Source organism: Octopus bimaculoides, chromosome 3 (genome assembly GCF_001194135.2).
Source record: "Octopus bimaculoides isolate UCB-OBI-ISO-001 chromosome 3, ASM119413v2, whole genome shotgun sequence".
NCBI classification, from domain to species: domain Eukaryota; kingdom Metazoa; phylum Mollusca; class Cephalopoda; order Octopoda; family Octopodidae; genus Octopus; species Octopus bimaculoides.
In genome coordinates, this window is record NC_068983.1 from 149,636,050 (window position 1) to 149,657,919 (window position 21,870).

Genomic DNA, 21,870 nt, shown 5'->3' on the forward strand with positions numbered 1-21,870 from the left:
GCTAAGCATTTTGCCCGGCATGCTAACGTTTCTGTGTTGTCATGCATGGAGTCTTTCTGTTACAAATCTTGTCAAAAGTTTGTTGGTTTTTGTTTCCATTTTTCTATTGCTCTATAATTTTGGTATGAGTATTTTATTTTTGGCGTTACAGAGTAACATTTTTAATTGGTTACTTTCTTTTTCAGTTGTTTATTCAACTGATTTAAGAACTTTGTTCTTTGGCTCAAGAAATGTTCAGTTACTGAGCATATTTCATTGAACATCATTAGCCTTCATTACTGGGAGATGTTTAATGCACATAACTTACATTATGCCGTTGACCCTGCACAGAGAGGGCTTCAGGCCAGTTTATCTCTTTCTCACTTAATATTCATTGAGTTTTGTAGAAATTCAGGTAACTATACTTTTTATTGAAGTGGAGGCACAATGGCCCAGTGGTTAGGGCAGCGGACTCGCAGTCATAGGATCGCAGTTTCGATTCCCAGACCTGGCGTTGTGAGTGTTTATTGAGTGAAAACACCTAAAGCTCCATGAGGCTCCAGCAGGGGATGGTGGCGAACCCTGTTGTACTCTTTCACCACAACTTTCTCTCACTCTTACTACCTGTTTCTGTTGTGCCTGTAATTCAAAGGGTCAGCCTTGTCACACTGTGTCACGCTGAATATCCCCGAGAACTACGTTAAGGGTACACGTGTCTGTGGAGTGCTCAGCCACTTGCATGTTAATTTCACAAGCAGGCTGTTTCGTTGATCGGTTCAACTGGAAACCTCGACGTCGTAAGCGACGGAGTGCCAACAACAACTTTTTATTGAGCACTGAGCTATGTGTTCTGGATTATTCATTCATAATTCTAAAATGTAAGAAAGTTTCTTGAAATCACATTTACATTGTGGATGATTGACACATAGCGTAACAGAGATCTAGTAAATTGCTATTGTTTAGCCCCAGATGATTCCTCATTGATCAAACCTAAGATTGAATGCATTCTAGCCTTAGTTATCCCACCCTTTTAAGACTATTAATTTATCTAATGTCTTTTCTTTTTCTAAGATAACAGTATGATGTGAGAGAGAATTGACAACTATTGGTCGAATGACTTGGCTCACTTCTAGTTTGACAGCTGACCATTTGTATGATGTTCTTGTTACTCAGTTGTAAAAGAACTTTGTTGTCGAAGAGTACAATTCAAGAGATGTGTATGGAGTGGTCACCATACGTTTATTAGTCAAGGTAACTTTGTGAGGATCTTTTCTGTTTGGCTGCCACTTTTCAACAAAGTTGCCAACTTGCCAACAAAGTCAAGCAGTAACTTTGCTTGTTTGCGATAATCCTGAAATATACCTGAGAGTATGTGGCCCTCTGGACGTTCAAAGGTAGGAGTGGGAAAGTTGATATTGTCAAATAAAACTACATTGTTATTTTGGTCAAAATTGATTAATTCATCTTTTATTTTACTGAGGTTTTCCTCAAATTTTCTGCCATAATTTGATGCATCTGGTGAGATGTTACACATATATGACTTGTCTCGAAATACTTTAGATGTACAAGCAGGATTTCATAAAGAGTTTGAATCTGACCATAGTTTTAAAGGTTTTATATCTTTAGATGTATGTAAAAACTCCTCTATAGCTTCTTTCTACTTTCAGAACAAAAGAAGATATATTTTGATGTGTAATTCTGAATATATGGTTTCTGTCAGTGCTATGCATGTAGTTTGATTATTTGTGGCAAGGTCTCATGTAGAAAATTTTATTCTTGTTACTCAGTTGTAAAAGAACTTTCTTGTTGAAGAGTACAATTTAAGAGGTGTGTATGGAGTGGTCTCCATACGTTTATTAGTCAAGGTAACTTTGTGAGGATCTTTTCTGTTTGGCTGCCACTTTTCAATTTCTTCAATTTTGTTCCAATTGATTTCAAATTTGGTGCATTGATGTAGTTTTGTATGCTAATTATTGACATGAAATTCATTTTCACCATAAATCAATAAATAAACAGTTAACAGCTTTTGCATATTTTGGGTAATTTTGGCTAATCAAAAACCATAGAGATGTAGGTGTCTGTTTCCATGATAACAAAATACGTCAATTCTTGGTCTTGATCTGGGTTTTTTTTTTTTCTTTTTTTTTTTTACAAATTACACTCAGATGTTGAGTTCAGAAGATGACAATGAGTATGAATCTTTTATTAGAAGCTTGGCTACATCAGATGAGAGCGCAAGCTTATCTGATAAAAAAATTTGTCAAGGTAATGTCTTTGTATGGCTGTAGTCCAATGATTGAAACAAGTAAAAGATAAAATTCACTAATATTTATGTCAATTATGCTGTGATAAATATTTTACTTCCCTACAGGTTGAACCAATAATAAAAAAAACAAGAAAAAAAAACTAATGTACATATCTCTAAGTGTGTGATCTTGAGATTAAGGTGTTAACAACTATGCTGGTTTGGAGTCCTTCAAATTCATTCCTTTCTTTTGTAACTTGAATCTAACAATCTTTTTCTAACTCATTCTATTTGTTTAGTTTGGAACAGTGAAGTTCCTAAATCTACTGGTTTGAAGTTATAAGTCTTTCACAATCTCATTTTCAAATTAAACTGTTATAACATATAATCTATGTATCTATGTAAATGATATATTTCTGTACATGTGATATATCTGTGTATTTAATTTAGGTTTGTATTTTACTATTAGTATTTAGAATTCTATATTAAATTGTAGTACTGTCAACTAGTGTTTTTCTATCCAGTTATATTCTGTTTACCGTATTATGAGTTGCAATGGCTCTTCATTGTAAATGTACGGTCAACTTATGAATGTTGTACCTATTTGTGTGAGAATGTTTACATTTATATGTATGAAATACATGTATTTGAATATTCATATGGTTTAAAGCAAAAAGGAAAAACATTACAATTATACAGAAATTCAATAAAATGTGTTTATTATCATTGTATATACATAGGTAAAAAACAAAAACAAAAACAACAACAAAACAATTATCAACTAAACGATTTGTTGTTTGAAACCGACCTGTCTTCAGTTGATAATTTTCATTGCTAAGCGGTGTTCAAAGATATTTAAGTGCTCTTTGACTGAAGACCATTTGCTTTGTGTTTTGAAATTTTAGAATCGTCTTAGACTTCCTATTTTTACTTTTTCTTTCATTAAGAATCAACTTGAAATGGCAACTGATGAATTAATATAACCCTTTTTTAAAATCAATAAATAAATTTAATTTATTATTTTATAAATAGCATATATATATTGTAATGTACTGTCTCTCCAACACAACATTTCATTCACAGTTGTGTGGTCTTCTCTACCTAATCTGTTGCTACAACTTCTATTCTTTGAACTGGTTAGTTGCATACCACCTCTACGCACCCATCTGACACCTGTCTTTTTGTCTCTTATCAGCCCTATTATGTTTCATCTCTTAGAACCTGCACTAACTGCTATACTTTCACTGAGCATCAGACTTCTGGAATTCGCTACCCAACTACATTTTTTTGTTCTTGCTCCCATATCTGGAACAGCTGTAGCTGCACACACAGATATCCTAGACCATATCCACACTCCACCCTCTGCCTCATATGTGAGCTGTCTCTTTCCATTGTCTTGTCTACTGTTAGAATAATGGCCCCTGCACCTAGTTGGGCCCCTCCACTCAGGAATTTCTAACCCATCAATTTTCTTCCTATCACCACCCTCATTGTGTCCAACTCAACACAGACCTCACACTAACCACTACGTCCATAGTCCTTCCTTCCCAGAATGTTATCTCTCTGGAATTCTTACTACACATGTCATTCCCACTAGTGTTGATTTGCAATGGTTCAAGAGAAACATTAATAGCATCAATCTCACCGGTCTTAAAGGGCCTGCAAAGGCCATAGGCATTGTCCCCACTCCAGACTCAACAAATGTAGTAAAAACAAAAAAGTCAACTTACAGATGTTCAAGTTAAATATCATCTATAGTGATGGTAAAGGTCATGGACATTTCCCCTTGCTACAGAATTAACCCACAAAATATGAATAAAAAGAAATTAAGCATTATAGAAACAAAAAGCTGTCTGTTAAAGATGCTCACTTGCTAATAAACTGATGTCTGGATCTAAGTTTAGTTTTGAAGACAAAACTACAAAGTGAAGAGTTGTAAGAATTTTCTCAATGCAGTATTCACATGTTCAAAAATCATCAAGCATTCAGTAAGCACTGGCCACTTAAAAGTATCATATAACCATATTACCTGGTTATCCAAGTTGAATAAATTACAGTTTGAGGAGTGGAAAATACTATATTGTTGTCATCATCACTTTTAATGTTCACTTTTGTCATCATAACTTTTAATGTTCACTTTTCCATGTTTACATGGGTCAACCAGAGTTTGTTGAGGCAAATTTTCTATAGTTGAATGACCTTCCTGTCACCAACACACAACTCACCTGTTTCCAAGCAAGGTAATATTTTCCCATAGACAGACATGTTCTCGCAGCATATTGGAAATGAATGATACTACTTGTATGAGAGTGACTCTCATTTACAATTATTATGTGATATCAAGACAAGAAGACACAAACATACATATATGATGAGCTTCTTTCTATCTACCAAATCCATTCATAAGGCTTTGGTTGACCTACGGCTATTGTAGAAGATACTTGCTCAAGGTGTGATACTGTAGAACTGAGTCCAAAACCATGTGACTGAGAAGCAAACTTCTTAATCACATAGTCACATGACAGTTGAAAGACATTTGAAATGAAACTGGGAGTTGATCTCTTGAGAAGAAAAGGAAAATTAATCCTTTAGATAAACCATTTGTAAGTATCTGGTTTGATATGTTTAAAAAATCACACCTAGCATAATGTTTCACTTATTGCAGAAAATTTAGTTAAACAGAGGTATTGTCTTCACTAATAAAATACCACACCACTCCCAATGTATATAAAAACAGCATGAATGAACAACTGAAACTGTATCTGCATTAAGCCAGCTGAAAGATATTCTAGCCTATCAAGGAATGTGGCCCTGAATAATGATTGTGAACTATCAAAAGTGAGCTAAGTTACCAAAAGAATTTAGAGCTAACAATAGGAATCGTGTATTTACTTTAGGAATCATCAAACCAAAGCGTAGCTCCAAACCAATGTATACTATGACGTGAGAGTGGCTGTTGGTTAAGTATGAAGTACTCTTAGTTTTTCTGGTGATTCTTCATTATTACCCCTCATTGCAATTAACTTTTTTCATTAGCCCTATTGACAAGATGAAATGTAGAATGAAACATCATTCCAATTTATAATAAAGAGAGAATTCATACAAAATTTATGGATAATGACCATATAATAGAATTTTCAGAGAAAATCAAATTGTTGTTTTGCCATTGAGAATGTGATGCATGTGGTCATGAAATGAGTGAATCAAGGCAAAATCATGGAGGGGATGGGTAAACATTAATAAGGTCATTGCACAGATTGCTGAGAAAAAAAATTATTAGAAAGAATATATTGTTTGAGAACTGTAAATTAAATTAGAAGAAATAACTGAGATTGTGTAGTCATGCAAATTCATGATTTTTTTCCCAACACAATTTGGAATGAGAGGTCATAATGAAAAGGCACTGTTCTTTTTAGATATTATATAAGTCATCTCTGTTACAGATATGAATTACTTCCAGCATTGAATTTCCCTGTTACTAGTGCATTCTTACTGTATATCTGATATTCTTATTTGGCCATATATAGTCAGAAAAAGATTACAAAATCTCCTCTTCTATTGGCTATAACCCTTAGTAAATAGTTGGAGGAGTACATCAAGCTGTACCATCAGTATTTCAAGGGAAGACAGTTTACTATATTCCTCTGCTATTTTAAAATACAATTAAGTAGTTATAAATTGTTGTATGTTATACTTTCACAAAACCTAAAATGAGTTACAAGTGAAATTTCAGAATGTCAGTAAATAGTTTAATCTTGTTATTTTTCAGACTAAACTAACAATGTACACAAGGTAAGGAATAGTAGGTCTGAGAAGAAATTACATGATTAGAGGAAAAGGCAGTTTAAAGTTAGAGAATGTTATGGTACATGTAATATTATTGTTCCAAATTCATGGGAATCTCATACATTTTTATTAAGATTAATTGCCTCAAAGCTTACAGGAGATATCAAGTGAAAGCTTTCAGAGTTTATTCTATTTACGTATAGTAAACCTGCCCAAATGAACTCATCCCAAAATATTTATTTGGTTAATTGTGCCTGCAAATGATGACATCTGAGGAAGCAAATGGACTATAGGATTATTATTACATATTTCCATATATTACGGTGTATATTACATAAAATTGTATGAAATGCATAACATGTATGAGATATGGAATAAAAATATAGTGTTTATGGAAACAAATTGTAATGTCAATTTGATTTCTCCTTTCCTCATTTAAATTATTACTTTTATTATTCACTCTGTGGGGCTTATATTAAGCCTACTGGATCTTAACTTGGAGCTGTGTACTGGTCCCCTTTATATCAATTGAAGTCCAACATATCTTCTTTTGATTTTGGAACACTATGCTAGCCAGGATACTGCATGATGTACTAATTAAGCGATAGCTAGGGTTATAAGTACCCCCTTAATCTGTGTGTATGTATCATCATCATCATCATCATTTAACATCTTCCATGCTAGCACGGGCTGCCCAGTTTGACAGGATCCATCGAGTTGTAGGACTGTGTTGAGCTCCAATGTCTGTTTTGACATAGTTTCAACTGCTTGGATGCTCTACCTGATGCCAACCACTTTATGGAGTGTACTGGCTGCTTTTTACATGGCACACACACATACATGCACAGACACATAAATACAAGCACAAAAACACACACACACATATATAGTCTGTGCTGTAAATTTGTGTGTGTGTATTCTGATAGATAGATAGAGATAAAAAATACTATAAGTAGAAATGTTTTGGGGGGAAATTACCCTTTTTAAAAAGACTACTTTTGTTAATTTTTTTTACAGTTGTTTTCTTTTCAAACAAAATTTATAACAAACATTAGAAATAATAAAATAAAAGTTTATGGAAATTATAATTCAGAAATTCTACAGAAAATATTTTTTTTTCAAAGATCCAAAAAGTATTCCATAATGGAGAGACCATGGCTTGGGTAACAATTTCTGCAAGAGAGGACACTTGACTTCTTTGTTTTATTTTTTCTGGAGTAAGATTTTCAAAAAGTGCGTCAACTTATTGCAACAAATATCTGATGGATGTAAAATGCACAATCAAAAGCTTGCAGTAGATTTATGCTTAAAAATGTAATAACTGTCACAGTTCAATGAGAGACCTAATTCTCCATTTCATTTCAAATAAAAATTAGATTTGCTGCAAACTACAAAATGTTTACTACAAAGGCTTAAAAAAAGAAGCAAAAGAAAAAGAACAAAATGAAAGAAAAGAAATGAAATAAGGAAAAATTGCAAAATCTGTTTATATTTGCATCAAAACTACAAAAGGATCTAAAATATTCATGTTTTAATTGAGCGATGTAATACAGGAAAGCTGAAAGACATAATATGTACAGAAATATAGGATTTAGTGACAAATCAATACACATGTCAACTATAATCGATAGTTACTAAAATAGTTTTCATTATATTTTTTACATGGAAAAGGCCTTTTGCCTTTAATAGAAAGTATAGTTTGTACATGGAAATACAATAAAATTTTCAATAAAAGAATGTAACAGTATAACGTAAAATTATATATGTATATGCACATTCAGACACAAAAAAATGCATATACACACACACACAAGCGCAAGTTTGGCTATGTAATCACAAAGTTCAATTTGCAACTACACAACTTCAGGCTCGGTCCTATTGTATGGCACCTTCTACTATAGCCCTGAGCTTACTAATGCCTTGTGGTAGAGAGAAACTGAACCTAAGCTCATCATATGTACGTATGTGTGTGTGTATATGTGGATATGTGTGTGTGTGTGTATATATATATATGTGTGTGTGTGTGTGTGTGTGTGTATGTATGTACACGCACACACACACACACACAAGAAGTCCATAAGCAAGCACTGAAATATTCAAGCTGAATACTCCCAATGCCAGTATATCTGCTGGCAGTGTAGAATGCAAGCATCCAATGAACAATATAATATACACGCACAAATGACAAATGAACATGCATACCCACATATATACATACATGGACATATTTATACATACATACACATATTAATACACACACACACACACACACACACAATTTTTAGTACAAGCTGTATTTTCACAAGTTGTTATTCTGAGTTTTGTGATGCTAATTTTGTAAGGCGATGAAGCAAGTTGCTGGAACAAAATGTCATATTCATGATATAGTGATAATTACACAAAAGAATGAATATATCAATTAAAAAATATTTGAATGATAATTATCAGCTGTGCAAAGAGTAAACCATTGGGTGACAATGGCTGCTATCGTTTTTGATTGGCTGATCATCTTTGATGATGTGACATAGAGAAGCAGATGTTAAAGCAATCAGAAAGCAAAAGTATGGGGGGGGGGCGTTGTGGTGTATGAGGTTAGGAAGCGGTGGGTGTTGGAGGTGCTTACACGTGTGATTGGATGATACTGTTTATGAAACCAATAATTGCCATTTATTTATTGACTTATTTAAGTAGTGCATAACTTGTGACATGAATTTAACTCAAATTTATAGATGATAGTGGCTATGTGATACTTAGAGTAGCGACATGTGAAGTTACAGCTTTGACTAACAATTATTCCACTTCACAAACTGTACTGATCACTCTTCCACTTAATTGTATACATTAACATAATTTCTAATAATTATAATTTGCTGTAGCCATGTTAGTAAATTGCCATTACTGTTGCCACTGCTTCTACAGCGTTTCTATCGTACATACATACATACATACACATCACACACTACAACAAATTATAGATATATACTCACACACACACACACACACACACACACACATATTTATGCAAAATAAAATGACAGGAAAAAAAATCATTATCTTTAATCACAGATGTTTTAATTCTGGATCATTTGCATCTTCCTGATTCAGTTTCAGATCGAAATACTTGAAATTCTGCAAAGTGAAAACAATATAAATGAAACAAGAATCTCATAGAAGTCATGATAGTGATAGGATAGCAAGAAGGATGCACCATAGTAAGAGAGAGTGAGTGAGGGAGGGATAGTAACAGAGATAGGTGATAGTGAAAGTAGTAGTTATCAACTTGGAACATGGATGAAAGAGAATGCTAACAGTAAAGTGTGATAGAAGGTATTGAATGTGGAGAAATTTGATGCCACAGCTCATTAGACGGGCATTGTTAACTCAAGGATTCATATGTGATAGACTCTCCTGGAAAAAGATCTAAACGCTTATAATTCATCCCATTTATGATTTCATTTACCGAGGCTAATATAGCTCTTTCTTTATTTCATTCATGATTATTGATGCAAATATAGACATTTGGGTATAATTTTACTACCAGTTCATTTACATAATGAGATTGATTTTTGCATTTAAGTGGGTGTTTGTATTAGTCAAGCTATTACCTAGAATTTGACCATTACCAGTTTGAAGTCATAGGTCGACTGTCGTGATTTGTTAATGTGCCTTGTGAGAGATGAAGCTTTAAGGCAAGCAGAAATTACCAGCAAGGAACAGTGGTATTTCTTTCCATAATGTAATTTTGTTTCTTATGTCTGTCAGTGTCTCAAGCAATATTTCAAGAGCAAGCTTATGGACAATTGTATATTCATTCCAGGCAATTAACTGACAACTGTATTGTTTCAATCTCTGCATGTAAAGATGTTAGGCTTAACCCTTTAGCATTTAAACCAGCCATATCTGGCCCAAATATTTTACTTGTTTTATGTTCAAACCAGCCAGGTCTGGATTCTCACACCTACCTTACAATGTGCGTTTAAAAGTATACAATCACATTATCAAAATTTCAAAACTTGAGATAATGCATGATTAATTGAAAACCGAATAATCTGAATGCTAAAGGGTTAAAGGAAGCTTAAACAAGGTTTTAACACCTGTTAAAAGTGTAATAGTTATACCAAAGGAAACTGCAGTAAGGGTTACTTGTTTGTTGACTTCTAACTTTGTCTAAGATCAAGATAATATGAAATGCCTCGCCAATTCATGGAAATGCATTTAAAAACTAATTTCAGGTTTCTTTTCAAATAGAAACTATAAAGTGAGAAACTATAAAACCTTACCTTATCCAATAACTGAAGACAACAAGGACAAAACATGTGCATCCAGCGTTGAAATAACTGCAGCTCTCCAAAAAAAATCTGGTTTGCATATTGTATGAAGGCAGCAAGAGTGAAGAGAAGACCCAAAATACAGCTTACAGTTAGAAAAATGTGTGTTCCATACATGGAACTTTTTTCCTTAAAAGAAAGGACAATTAAAAAATTTGAAAATTAGATGATAGATTCAAAGTTTTTAAGATTAAAGTTTTAATTATGAATGAGATCTTGCAAGTTTAAATGAATCAGATAAGTTCGGTGTACTAAAATACAAAATAGTTTTATCATCTTCAGATAGTTGGTTGGGTATTTTCATATTGATTTATTGTTGTTGTTGTGTAACCCCAGAGGTTATATTCTTAATATATAAAACAGAGTGTGTGTGTGTGTGTGTGTGTGTGTGTGCATGTATGTTGCTTATGGATTCAAAAACTGAGTTGCCGATTTTGACAAATGAGGTATCAAAAGATTCAGTAATCTTTCGGCTACCAAATAAAGTATGTTTTTTGCACAACTCTTTTTTTACTACAAAAATAACCTCGAAAACGAGGTTGGGGTGTGTGTGCACATGCACACACACGAATGTACCTGTATCAGTGAGAATGCTTACATCCTGAAATTGCATGAACTACAATAGATGTTTGAAAAGCAAGAGCGCCTCGCTGTAAAATAATGCATCAACAATATGCATTAGTTTCATTCATTTTAGCTTGGAAAAATGCATTATAAAAACAAATGAACAAATATATTTGTATATCATAAAATTTGTTCTGACTGGGACTTTAGGTGAAACTTAATCTCAGTCAAAAAACGAATGTTATAAATTTGACTCTACTTTCAGTATTGAGTCTTTCCATCAGTAAATATTCTGTTCGCATTCTTAAATTTGCTTTAATATAATAACCTTAATTTAACATTTACAATATATCAATCTAAATACTTACAGGGTAACTTGACTTGGTAGTCCATTTAAGATTATAGCCAACAATCAAGAGGACAGTGAAAAATGCATACAAGATCAATGTAAGTATGGTGAGATTCAAAAACCGTGACACCTAGGAAGTTGAAAAAATACAATAGAAAATAAATAAAAATATTTGTTTCATTCTTAGATGCAAAGCAGCTTTTTAAGAGGAATTATAGTAGGCAGATGCAATTTCAGTATATTATCATTGTCAGATAACTGGTGGAAATTGTTTTATGCATGGCATATAACCCCTTATAACTTATTTATTTTTTGCAATTTTCAGAAAACTTTTGTGAACCTGTGCTCTACACACAGGGATTCATATGACTATACAAAAAAAAAAAAAAAAAAATTTAATTTTTCGAAATTTTTATTTTTATTTTTTTTTTATAATTTTTTTTTTTAAATCACAGTTTAAAATAAGGGCAGTCTGAATTTTTTGCTTAAATCCCAACAATAGACCATTAAATGTGTTTATGGGGAGAGACAGTGGAAAACATCAGTATGTCAAAGTGACAAACAAACAAGGACAGTATGAGGTAGTCATGATATGTGCTAAAAATAACAGCTAAATACTCCTTAAATCAAACAAAAATTTTTTTTTTTTGTTTTTGCATAGTCATATGATTTCCAGTGTGTAGAACACAAATTTGCAAACATTTTCTGAAAATTCCAAACAATCAAAACGTTATGCGGGATTATATGCTGTTTGTAAAGCAGAATTTCGACAGACATTCAACTGCAGAAAGAATGGTAGAAGGATGAAACCTGATACAATAAAAGCATTCAATCAGACTCTTTTATTACTATCCCTCCTCCTCTAAGATACATGATAACAACAAATGCTACAAGCAAGTGGCTTATAAAGATTTCATAGTTATACTATGACTTAATCAGAGATTATGAGTATTGAAATCATAACACATCTTGGAAGCGTTAAGATAGTCATTTAAAGCACACACACACACACACACACACACAATCGTCGTTGTCGTCATCATCAAACATCTGTTTTCCATGCTGGCATGGACTGGATGGTTTGACAGGAGCTGGTTAGGCTGGGGGCTGCACCAGACTCCAATGTCTGTTCTGACATGGTTTCTATGGCTGGATGCCCTCCCTAATGCCAACTACTTTACAAAGTGTATTGGGTGCTTTTTACATGTCATCAGAACCAGTGTATTTTACGTGACACCAGTACATATATACAATTATATATTTGTTTCATGATTTTGTATCATACAACTACCATCATTATCAACAACATACTTTTACAGCCATTTTTTAATGTTTGAATAAGTTGGACATATCTAGCACAGCGTTTCACTACTTGTGATTCTTTGTGATGTTTAAACCTCTTGGGATCAGCTTTTACCAATTCTTTCTGGGTTTACTATGGCTTTCCTCTCCCCAGGTTCCTTCGACTTGAATTTTTGGCACTTCTTTACCCAAATGTTATCCTCCATACACATCACATATCTGTACTAGCTGCCTTCTCTCTTGCATGCTTCATCTGATACTTCTTATGCCCAGTTTTTTTTGGGTTTTTTTTTTTTTACCTCACAGCTCATTTATGCATTATTCTTGATATGAACTAACATTATGCATCTAGTGGATCATGCTCACCACATTTCTTTGAAGCTTTTGCACACACGCATTATGTAGTTCTCAAGAAGACCAGCCCATCTCAGTGAAACTGAAATTCTGGAAGCACAAATGTTTATAAATATGCACAATTGTGTCTCCACATCCAATATCTTGCTCAAAACATTCACTACACATCATTGCTCTAACTGAACTATTCACCTACCCTCTTTCTTTCATCCCAGTCTGCTGTATCAATACTATAAATATTATTAATACTCCACTGCTTTTCATCACCTTACACCCTTTTCTACATCATCATCATCATCATCATCGTCGTTTAATGTCCGCTTTCCATGCTAGCATGGGTTGGACGATTTGACTGAGGACTGGTGAAACCAGATGGCAACACCAGGCTCCAGTCTGATTTGGCAGAGTTTCTAGAGCTGGATGCCCTTCCTAACGCCAACCACTCAGAGAGTGTAGTGGGTGCTTTTACGTGGCACCCGCACAAAGGCCAGTCAGGCGGTACTGGCAACGGCCACGCTCAAGATGGTGTCTTTTATGTGCCACCCACACAAGAGCCAGTCCAGGGGCACTGGCAACGATCTCACTTGGCTTGCCGGGTCTTCTCACATACATTGTATTTAAAAAACACCATATGCCATACACTGCAATTATCAAACAGTTAAAATATATAATAATAATAATAATAATAATAATAATAATAATGAAGGAAAGTGTTGTATATAGTGCTCAGGTGCACTACAACTAAAAAAAAAACAAAAAAAAAAGGTCATCAGGTATGCTGTTGGTGGATTTCAGGAAGCATGGAAGTTTTGAAGAATGTAGTGTCTCAACAGTTTATTCCATGCTTCAGCAGTTCTGAGCATGGAAAAATGTTTCCAAAAGCCATGGGTGCTGTGTTGTTTTTTTGATTTTATAAGCATGTCCGCGAGTGTTTGCCATACGGAATTCAAAAAGGTATATTTTAAAGCTTATATTTACATGCTTAGAATGTATTTAATCCTGAAACAAAACAATAGCGTTGTGAATATATCATAAAATATTTCTGTTCCCCTAATTTTAAAGCTTTCAAAAAAACATGCATCGGTAATTTCCTTTCCTCTGCTTCCCTCAACTCATGTCTCATAGGTCACCCTTTAACTCTACTCGATTTCTGCAATTGTCATCTACTCTTTCCCACCTCTCCTACTTACCATTCCTCAACATTTGTTCTTCATAATGTTCACCCTCTCATCCATTCTTTATTCCTAACCATCTTTCACTTTCTCATTACACTCTTGCAAACTCAACCCATCCACAGTTCTTGTTCTCTTATCCCTACTCATTTCTATTTACCTCATATCTCAAGGGTCCATACACTACGACACCTCATCACCACTATTTTTATTTCTTTCCAGTTCCACCTCAAACACTCACACTCATTCTTTTATATTGTGAGTAGCTGTGTAGCTCCCCTAAAAGAAACTTGTTCTGTTCTAGCCTTTTCTCTTTCACTCTAATCCCCTTGTCCCATAGCATAAAGCCACATTTCTCTCTACGGTAACTCCACTCATTTGAAGGGGAGCTTCATCTGCACTCATCATTATCATCGTTTAACGTCTGCTTTCCATGCTGGCATGAGATGGACGGTTTGACTGAGGACTGGTGAGCCAGAGGTTGCACCAGGCTCAATCTGATCTGGTAAAGTTTCTACAGCTGTATGCCCTTCCTAACACCAACCACTCTGAGAGTGTAGTGGGTGCCTTTTACGTGCCACTGGCATGAGGGCTAGTCAGGCGGTTCTGGCAACGACCACGCTCAAAAGGTGTTTTTATGTGCTACCAGCACGGAAGCCAGTCAGGCGGCACTAGCAACGACCACGCTTGAATGTTGGTTTTCACGTTCCACCGGCACATGTGCCAGTAAGGTGTTACTAGCAACAATCATGCTCGAATGGTGCTTTCATGTGTCACCAGCACAGGAGCCAATCCGTGGTCCTGGCAACGATCATGCTCGGATGTGCTTTTAATATTCCACTGGCACGAGTGCCAATCAGGTGGTACTACCATCGGCCATGTCAGCGATTTTGGTTTGTTTACACTTGCCTCAAGCGGGGTACTCATAAATGGGCTGGTTACACCCACTGGCATAGGCCATGGGCTATGGTCTCACTTGGCTTGTCGGGTCTTCTCAAGCACAGCATATCTCCAAAGATCCTGGTCATTAGTCATTGCCTGGTAAGTCCCAATGTTCGAAGGTCGTGCTTCACCACCTCATCCCAGGTTTTCCTGGGTCTACTTCTTCCACAGGTTCCCTCAACTGCTAATAATAATAATAATAATAACTGCCCTGATGCACTACCAGGCAGTGGCTCTCATGGCTTTTGATCTTAACTGATTGGAAGTGTTATCATGTACATTGTTTTGTCTTGGTATAAAAGATGGGCTACAGCAAATATTCTGCTCAATACCACAGATTTGCTTGTCAATTGCTTGACCCTCACCAGTTGAGCATGACCCTTGGTGGCTGATGATACGTGCATTTCTGATCACGAGCAGAAGTAGTGGGGGAGCATCATAGCTATGTGTTGAGAGGAATTCTTTGGGGTGTGAATAATTCACCTCTGGAAACATGGGTGTTTTGTTCATCATCCTTAAGCAAACCTTATTAAGAGACCTTTTGAGTGCCACCTGAAAGGTCATGTGCTGCATATCTTGATATGAGATTACCATATCATGCATATATGGTTGTGATGTATGTGCCTGGTGTACCCTTATCAGACAGGTAGTCACGATGGGTATACTGGGCTTTGTATATTTGTACCCCAATGTTACTTTGATGGCATGCACTGCTCTTTCACTCAATAATAATAATAATAATAATAATGAAGCATGGCAACCTCACTATGCAAAAGCACCCAGTACACTTTGTACAATACTTGGCATTAGGAAGGGTACCCAGCCATAGAAACTATGCTAAAGTAGACATTGGCTTTATTCATTGGATCCTATCAAACTGTCCAACCCATACCAGCTTGGAACATGGCTGTTAAATGATGATGATGATGATGATAACGTAAGACTTCCCTATGAGGCAAATCTGCAAACCTTATAAGAATAAATTTATTCTATGATAAATCTTTAAAGAAAATTTTTCAAGACTCATGGTTGTTCTTAAATACTTTATCTATTACACTTGTGATATATTCCAACTTCAGAAATTTGTGGAAATCAGTCATTAATTCTAAACACATGAACACTTAGTCTGAGTTTTAGTTACTAGATTTATAAATTCATTATTACATCTACATTTAAGGATTCATTGAAAAAGAGCATAGTTGAAAAAAAAAAAAAACCTAAAAAACAAAATTAATTATTGACTGCAAAAGAACAATGCTGTTAATAAAGTGCTTTATTATTGATAACACTTACTGTTGTCAAGCGTTGACTTATAGATGCTCGGATTGCTGTACTTCCAGTAATGACAAGCTAGATAGGGAAAGAAAATTCAAATGAAATTTTAAGCCAGTCAAACAATATTTAAATTAATGTTAAATGAAGTGAGTGGCATTTACTGAGTAGTATAAGAATGAAGCATGTTTGCAGTTGTCTACCTACTTACAGAAATGATTAAACTCATAGAGTTAATGTTGTCTTTTCTTTACTGCACAATTATTTCTAATAAGAATTTTGATGCTCGCAACATTAAATATGTTAACAGTGATTTAATTGTTGCTTCCTCATGTAGATTATGTATATGACAATTCTTCCTAAATTACATTTCTTTAGAAATTTTGAATTCTGGAGCCAAAATTTAATAAGTGTTCCTGATGAATACCCATGAAAGAATTTCTTGTGCTATACCTATGACATAACTTTGGTTCAGAGTTGCAAACTATCAAAATGCTTATCTGTCCATACAACTGCAGCTGCTTACAATCACAAAATAAATCTTCAAGGCATCTGTTGAGATCTTGAGCCAATGAAAAAGCCTCTACACAGTCATGTGACCTGTGTGATAACGAGAAAGATTTAGCTGCTATAAATAACTGCCAAATCACTCTTAAATTACATCCTTCTATAGTAAAAATGGATGAAATAGTGTATAACATTGTCTTAGGTATCCAAAATACAGGCTGACCTGTAATTTTGATCATAAATCTGCTCAATCAGGGCTAACTTAGGGCTAAACAACATCATCATCATCTCTCTTTCCTCTTCTCTCATATCTACCCTGCCCCTACTATATATTAGTCACACTTTTTCTAAGGCAGTTATTTGGTAGAATTAGTAAAGTGTCAGTTAGAATACTTTGCAGCATTTACTGCAGGTTTCTGTACTCTGACTTGAAAATCATGCCTTTTGTCCTTTCTAGCTTGATAAATAAAGTACCAGAATTGTTAGAATTTCAAACAAGATGCCTTGCAGTATTTGTTCCAGCTTCATGTGTTCTGAATTCAATATCTGAGAAAGGAGCCAATGGCCCGTGAGGGGAGGTATGCTTAAAACCAATATGAATAAGTCCACAACATCATGGTGAGGTTTCAATCCAACAATGAAATGACAACATGGACCTATTGTGAATAAATAAAAAGTTTCAAATACAAATATTGGTTTCAAGTTTGGGCACAGGGCTAGCAATTTCGTGGAATGGGTAAGTCGATTATACTATCCCCAGTATTCAACTGGTACTTTATTTTAGTGATTCTGAAAGGATGAAAGGCAAAGTTGACCCCTGGCCACATTTGAACTCAGAAGATAAAATCAAATGAAATACTGCTAAACATTTTGCTTAGTGGATGAACAATTCTGTCAGCTTGCCACTTTGTTTAAAACATAGTATTACTTTCAATAACCTTTTAGCATAAGCAGAACCCCCCCCCCCCCAAAAAAAAAAACAGCCTGCTTTTTCATTTTCTTTCTGTTTAGCTTTCTCAATAAACAAGGAATACATTAAATGTTAATTATTGAAGTTAACATACCAAGAAATACAGTGGCTAAACAAGTAAAAGCAAATGACTGGCACCCGTGCCAGTGGAGCGCTAACAGCATTGTCTGAGTGTGATCATTGCCAGAGCAGCTGTCTGGCTTCCGTGCTGGTGGCATGTAAATAGCACCATTTGAGCGTGATTGTTACTAGCGTCACCTTACTGGCACATGAAAAAACATTCGTGCGAGGTCATTGCCAGTGCCGCTGGACTGGCTCCTGTGCAGGTGACACGTAAAAAACACCATTTGAGCATGGCCATTGCCAGTACCGCCTGACTGGCCCTCGTGCCAGTAGCATGTAAAAGCACTCACTACACTCTTGGAGTGGTTGGTGTTAGGAAGGGCATCCAGCTGTAGAAACTCTGCAAGATCAGATTGGAGCCTGGTGCAGCCATCTGGCTCGCCAGTCCTCAGTCAAATCATCCAACCCATGCTAACATGGAAAGCGGACGTTAAACGATGATGATGAAGATGATGATGGCTGTGTGGTTAAGAAGCTCACTTTGCAGGGTTAACCAATGTTTTGTGGTCAAATATGATATATGGAACTCTGAATCCTGACACATACACACACACATGTATGTATGTACACACAAAGGGGTGCCAAAAAGTTCATGTCCTTAAGGATATCACAAAAGGCCTGGTTGGAAGCCCAACTTTCTGAGTACTTTTACATGGCTTAGAAAAACTGAAGGACTACTGCAGTAAGTGTGTGAATTAGAGAGGGGAGTATGTTGAATAAAATCATAATTAATTGATCTTCCGGTGTTTTCCTTTACCCAAAGTGAGGAACTTTTCAGTAACACCTCATATGAGTAAATATGTGTGTATCTTTATGTTTGTGCTTGTAACCTCTCCACCTACACTTAACAATGGAGTTACTTTGTTTACATCCCCCTAATGAGGCAAGTGAAATCGAAGTCGAATTCGAAACCGAACCAAATTCGACAACTGGCACCCATGCCAACCTCTCCTTCATTGGACACTAACCTCTGCTTGCGAAGACCTGTTGGGGCAAGTGAAATTGAAATTGAACCAAAGTCGATGAGTGGCACCTGTGCCAGTGGAGCGCTAACAGCTCCATCCAAGCAGGATCACTGCCAGAGCAGCTGTCTGGTTTCCGTGCCGGTGGCATGTAAAAAGCACCATTTGAGCATGCTCTTTACCAGCATCACCTTATTGGCACTTGTGCTAGTGGCACGTGAACAAAACATTCGAGCAAGGTCGTTGCCAGTGCCGCTGGACTGACTCCTGTGCAGGTGGCACGTAAAAGCACCCACTATACTTTCAGAGTAGTTGGCGTAAGGAAGGGCATCCAGCTGTAGAAACTCTGCCAGATCAGATTGGAGCCTGGTGCAGCCATCTGGTTCGCCAGTCCTCAGTCAAATTGTTCAACCCATACTAGCATGGAAAGCGGACGTTAAACGATGATATAAATTAGTGGTTCAATGAAAAAGATCAACAGAATAAAACCCTTCAAGGCAGCACCCCAACAAGGCTGCAGTCCAAGAAGTGAAATCAAGTAAAAGATAAAATATATTCAGACAATAAAAAACAAACACAAATCATAAGACTATAACTTACCAGCAAACCTGCAATAATACCAATTCCATAACAATTCAATTTACCAAAATATATAGCACCATCACCAAACTCTTTGAGAGGGATAACAACCACTTCAGCAATGCCTAAAAAGGAAAACAATATGAACACTACTTGAAATTTCTATGTTCAATGGAAATTAAACAGAAATGTTATTTATCTTTCAAGTAGTAATCATGATCACTTAAATAGTTGTTGCAAGAAAGGCTAAAATTTTTGACACCAACCCACTTGAGACTACCTCTAATTACTATATAAAAAAAAATTTAGTTATGTTTTACAAAATCTTTCCAAATTTCATGTTGGGGAACAAAAAAATAGTCAGATGGTGCCAAATCAGGAAAATATGGAGGGTGATCAACCAGTTCAAAGCCACAGTCATGCACAGTAGCCATTGCAACCACAGACTTGTGTGCGGGAGCATTGTCTTGGTGAAGCAGGACATCCTTTGTCAGATTTCCATGCTGTTTTGACTTGATTGCCTTTCGCAGCTGTCTCAGCAAGTTGGAATAGTCTCTTCCATTGATAGCATGACATTTCTGAAGGTAGACAATGAACACAATTCCCTTTGCATCCCAGAAGATGGAGGCCATCACCTTCCCTACTGATGACACCACCTTGGCCTTCTTTGATGGGGAAGAAGAGGGATGTTTCCACTGCATGGACTGCCATTTGGCCTCTGGCTCAACATTCATTTTAGGTGAGGAAATGTTCAAGAAAACCAGCTGGATTTGTTTCAAAAAGTTCCAAGTTCACCTGCAACATGACCAGCCTGGTGTGCTTTTGATCAGGTGTCAAAAGTCATGGCACCCACCAAGCAGAAACATTCGAGCTGAGTATTCTGTTGTTGCTGGGCAATTTTCACAATTGAATGCTTTGGCAGACTTTTGGACTAGCACACACAAGTTGGATTTTCTGTTTCGACAAAAATTTTTCAAATTCTTTTTTTCACCAAACCCTTGCATATGATGGGGAGAAGATTTTCATGTAAAGATATTTTTAGAAAAGTTATGAACCCCACCTACCACTTACAGACTGATTTTGACCAATTCTTTTTTTTGCACTACATACTTAAAAACAATTGGAGAATCTTGTCGGTTAAAAAAAATTCTTTAAATTGGCGATCACCATTACAATCCCCATTGCCTTTATTTTCAAATCAAAAATGAAACATAATTTAGAAACAATAGCGAAACTTTTTTTTTCATTAATCCCCTCTCCCACCAAATTATTTTTTAACAATAGTTTTAAAATACAGACAGTCCAAATGTACAATTTGTTTCTGTTCATAATTTTTAAATAGTTTTCGGACAAAAAATGTGTGATTTAAGGGGGATCTAGCTGTTGTTTCTAGCACATCCAACAACCACCTGATATCTTCCTTGTTTCTTTATCACTCTGACATATATTGATGCTTTTCAATATTTTTCTCCCCATAAACACATTTTATGGAATGACGATGTGGAAGTAACAGTCTTGTTTAGATCAAGGTCGATCCATTGCTGGGTTTTAAGCAACATCAAAAAAAAATTTGTAATTTAAATTTTTAACCCCCACTCTACACCAAGCAAGTGATAGACAAATAGGGAGAGAGAGGTCTTTTCTGTTGCTGTCATAGATAGAATTTTAAAATTAAATGAAAATTGTAAAATTTGGTATATTGGTGTGCTTTTTCACACTGAATCTAATTTTGTGATTCATTTATTCTAGAACATTCAAGAAAAATGCTACAGACGTTTAAAGTTTGATCACTTTTACCCAATCAGAAAACACAATTTAAAAGCTAGCATTTTGTGCATAATAGTTGTGTATCAAAATTAAAGTAAACATTACAAGATGAAGTTTTAAGCAAAATGAAAGCAACCATACAGAGAGTGATAAAGTGTAGTAAATATATAGAGAGAGGGTAAGGTGTAAAAGAGAGAGAGAGTCTGATGATGACAAATAGAGTAGGAGATTTGTTGATCCAAAAGTTGAGTTATTTCTCATAACAAATCATATTTTTTTTATTATTATTTACTGACAACTTTTTCTTTGGGTCACACATTTCAAAAACCAAATTCTTTTTTTCTTGGGAATGCACTGATTCAGACCCTTTCAGGACTAAACACACATACATAACCACATACACTTTCATTTATTTATATCCCCTCTCTCTCTTTCGGAGAGGCACAAGCACATACAGACATATACACACATGGCAGTAACTTCCGCCTACCAAATTCAAACACAAAGCTTCGTCAGCCCGGGGCTATAGCAGAAGACACTTGCCCAAGGTGCCACGCGGTGGGATTAAACCTGAAACCATGTAGCTGGGAAGCAAGCTTCCTAACCACACAGCCATGCCCGCACCTACATATATATATATACACATATATATATATATATATATATATA

At 35.5% G+C, this 21,870-nt stretch overlaps 1 protein-coding gene across 1 annotated transcript in view; it reads right to left on the reverse strand.

Moving 5' to 3' along the window:
* Positions 1 to 2,915: 2,915 nt before the first annotated feature.
* Positions 2,916 to 21,870, reverse strand: part of LOC106876671 (uncharacterized) — a 29,145-nt gene continuing 10,190 nt past the window's right edge. Inside the window, exons 3-7 of the mRNA XM_014925305.2 lie at positions 19,456 to 19,559; positions 16,315 to 16,371; positions 11,271 to 11,381; positions 10,291 to 10,467; positions 2,916 to 9,139 (exon numbers count right to left, since the gene is read on the reverse strand). Coding sequence (XP_014780791.1) covers positions 9,071 to 9,139; positions 10,291 to 10,467; positions 11,271 to 11,381; positions 16,315 to 16,371; positions 19,456 to 19,559 — 518 coding nt within the window. The 3' untranslated portion in view covers positions 2,916 to 9,070. The remainder of the gene's footprint in view (positions 9,140 to 10,290; positions 10,468 to 11,270; positions 11,382 to 16,314; positions 16,372 to 19,455; positions 19,560 to 21,870) is intronic.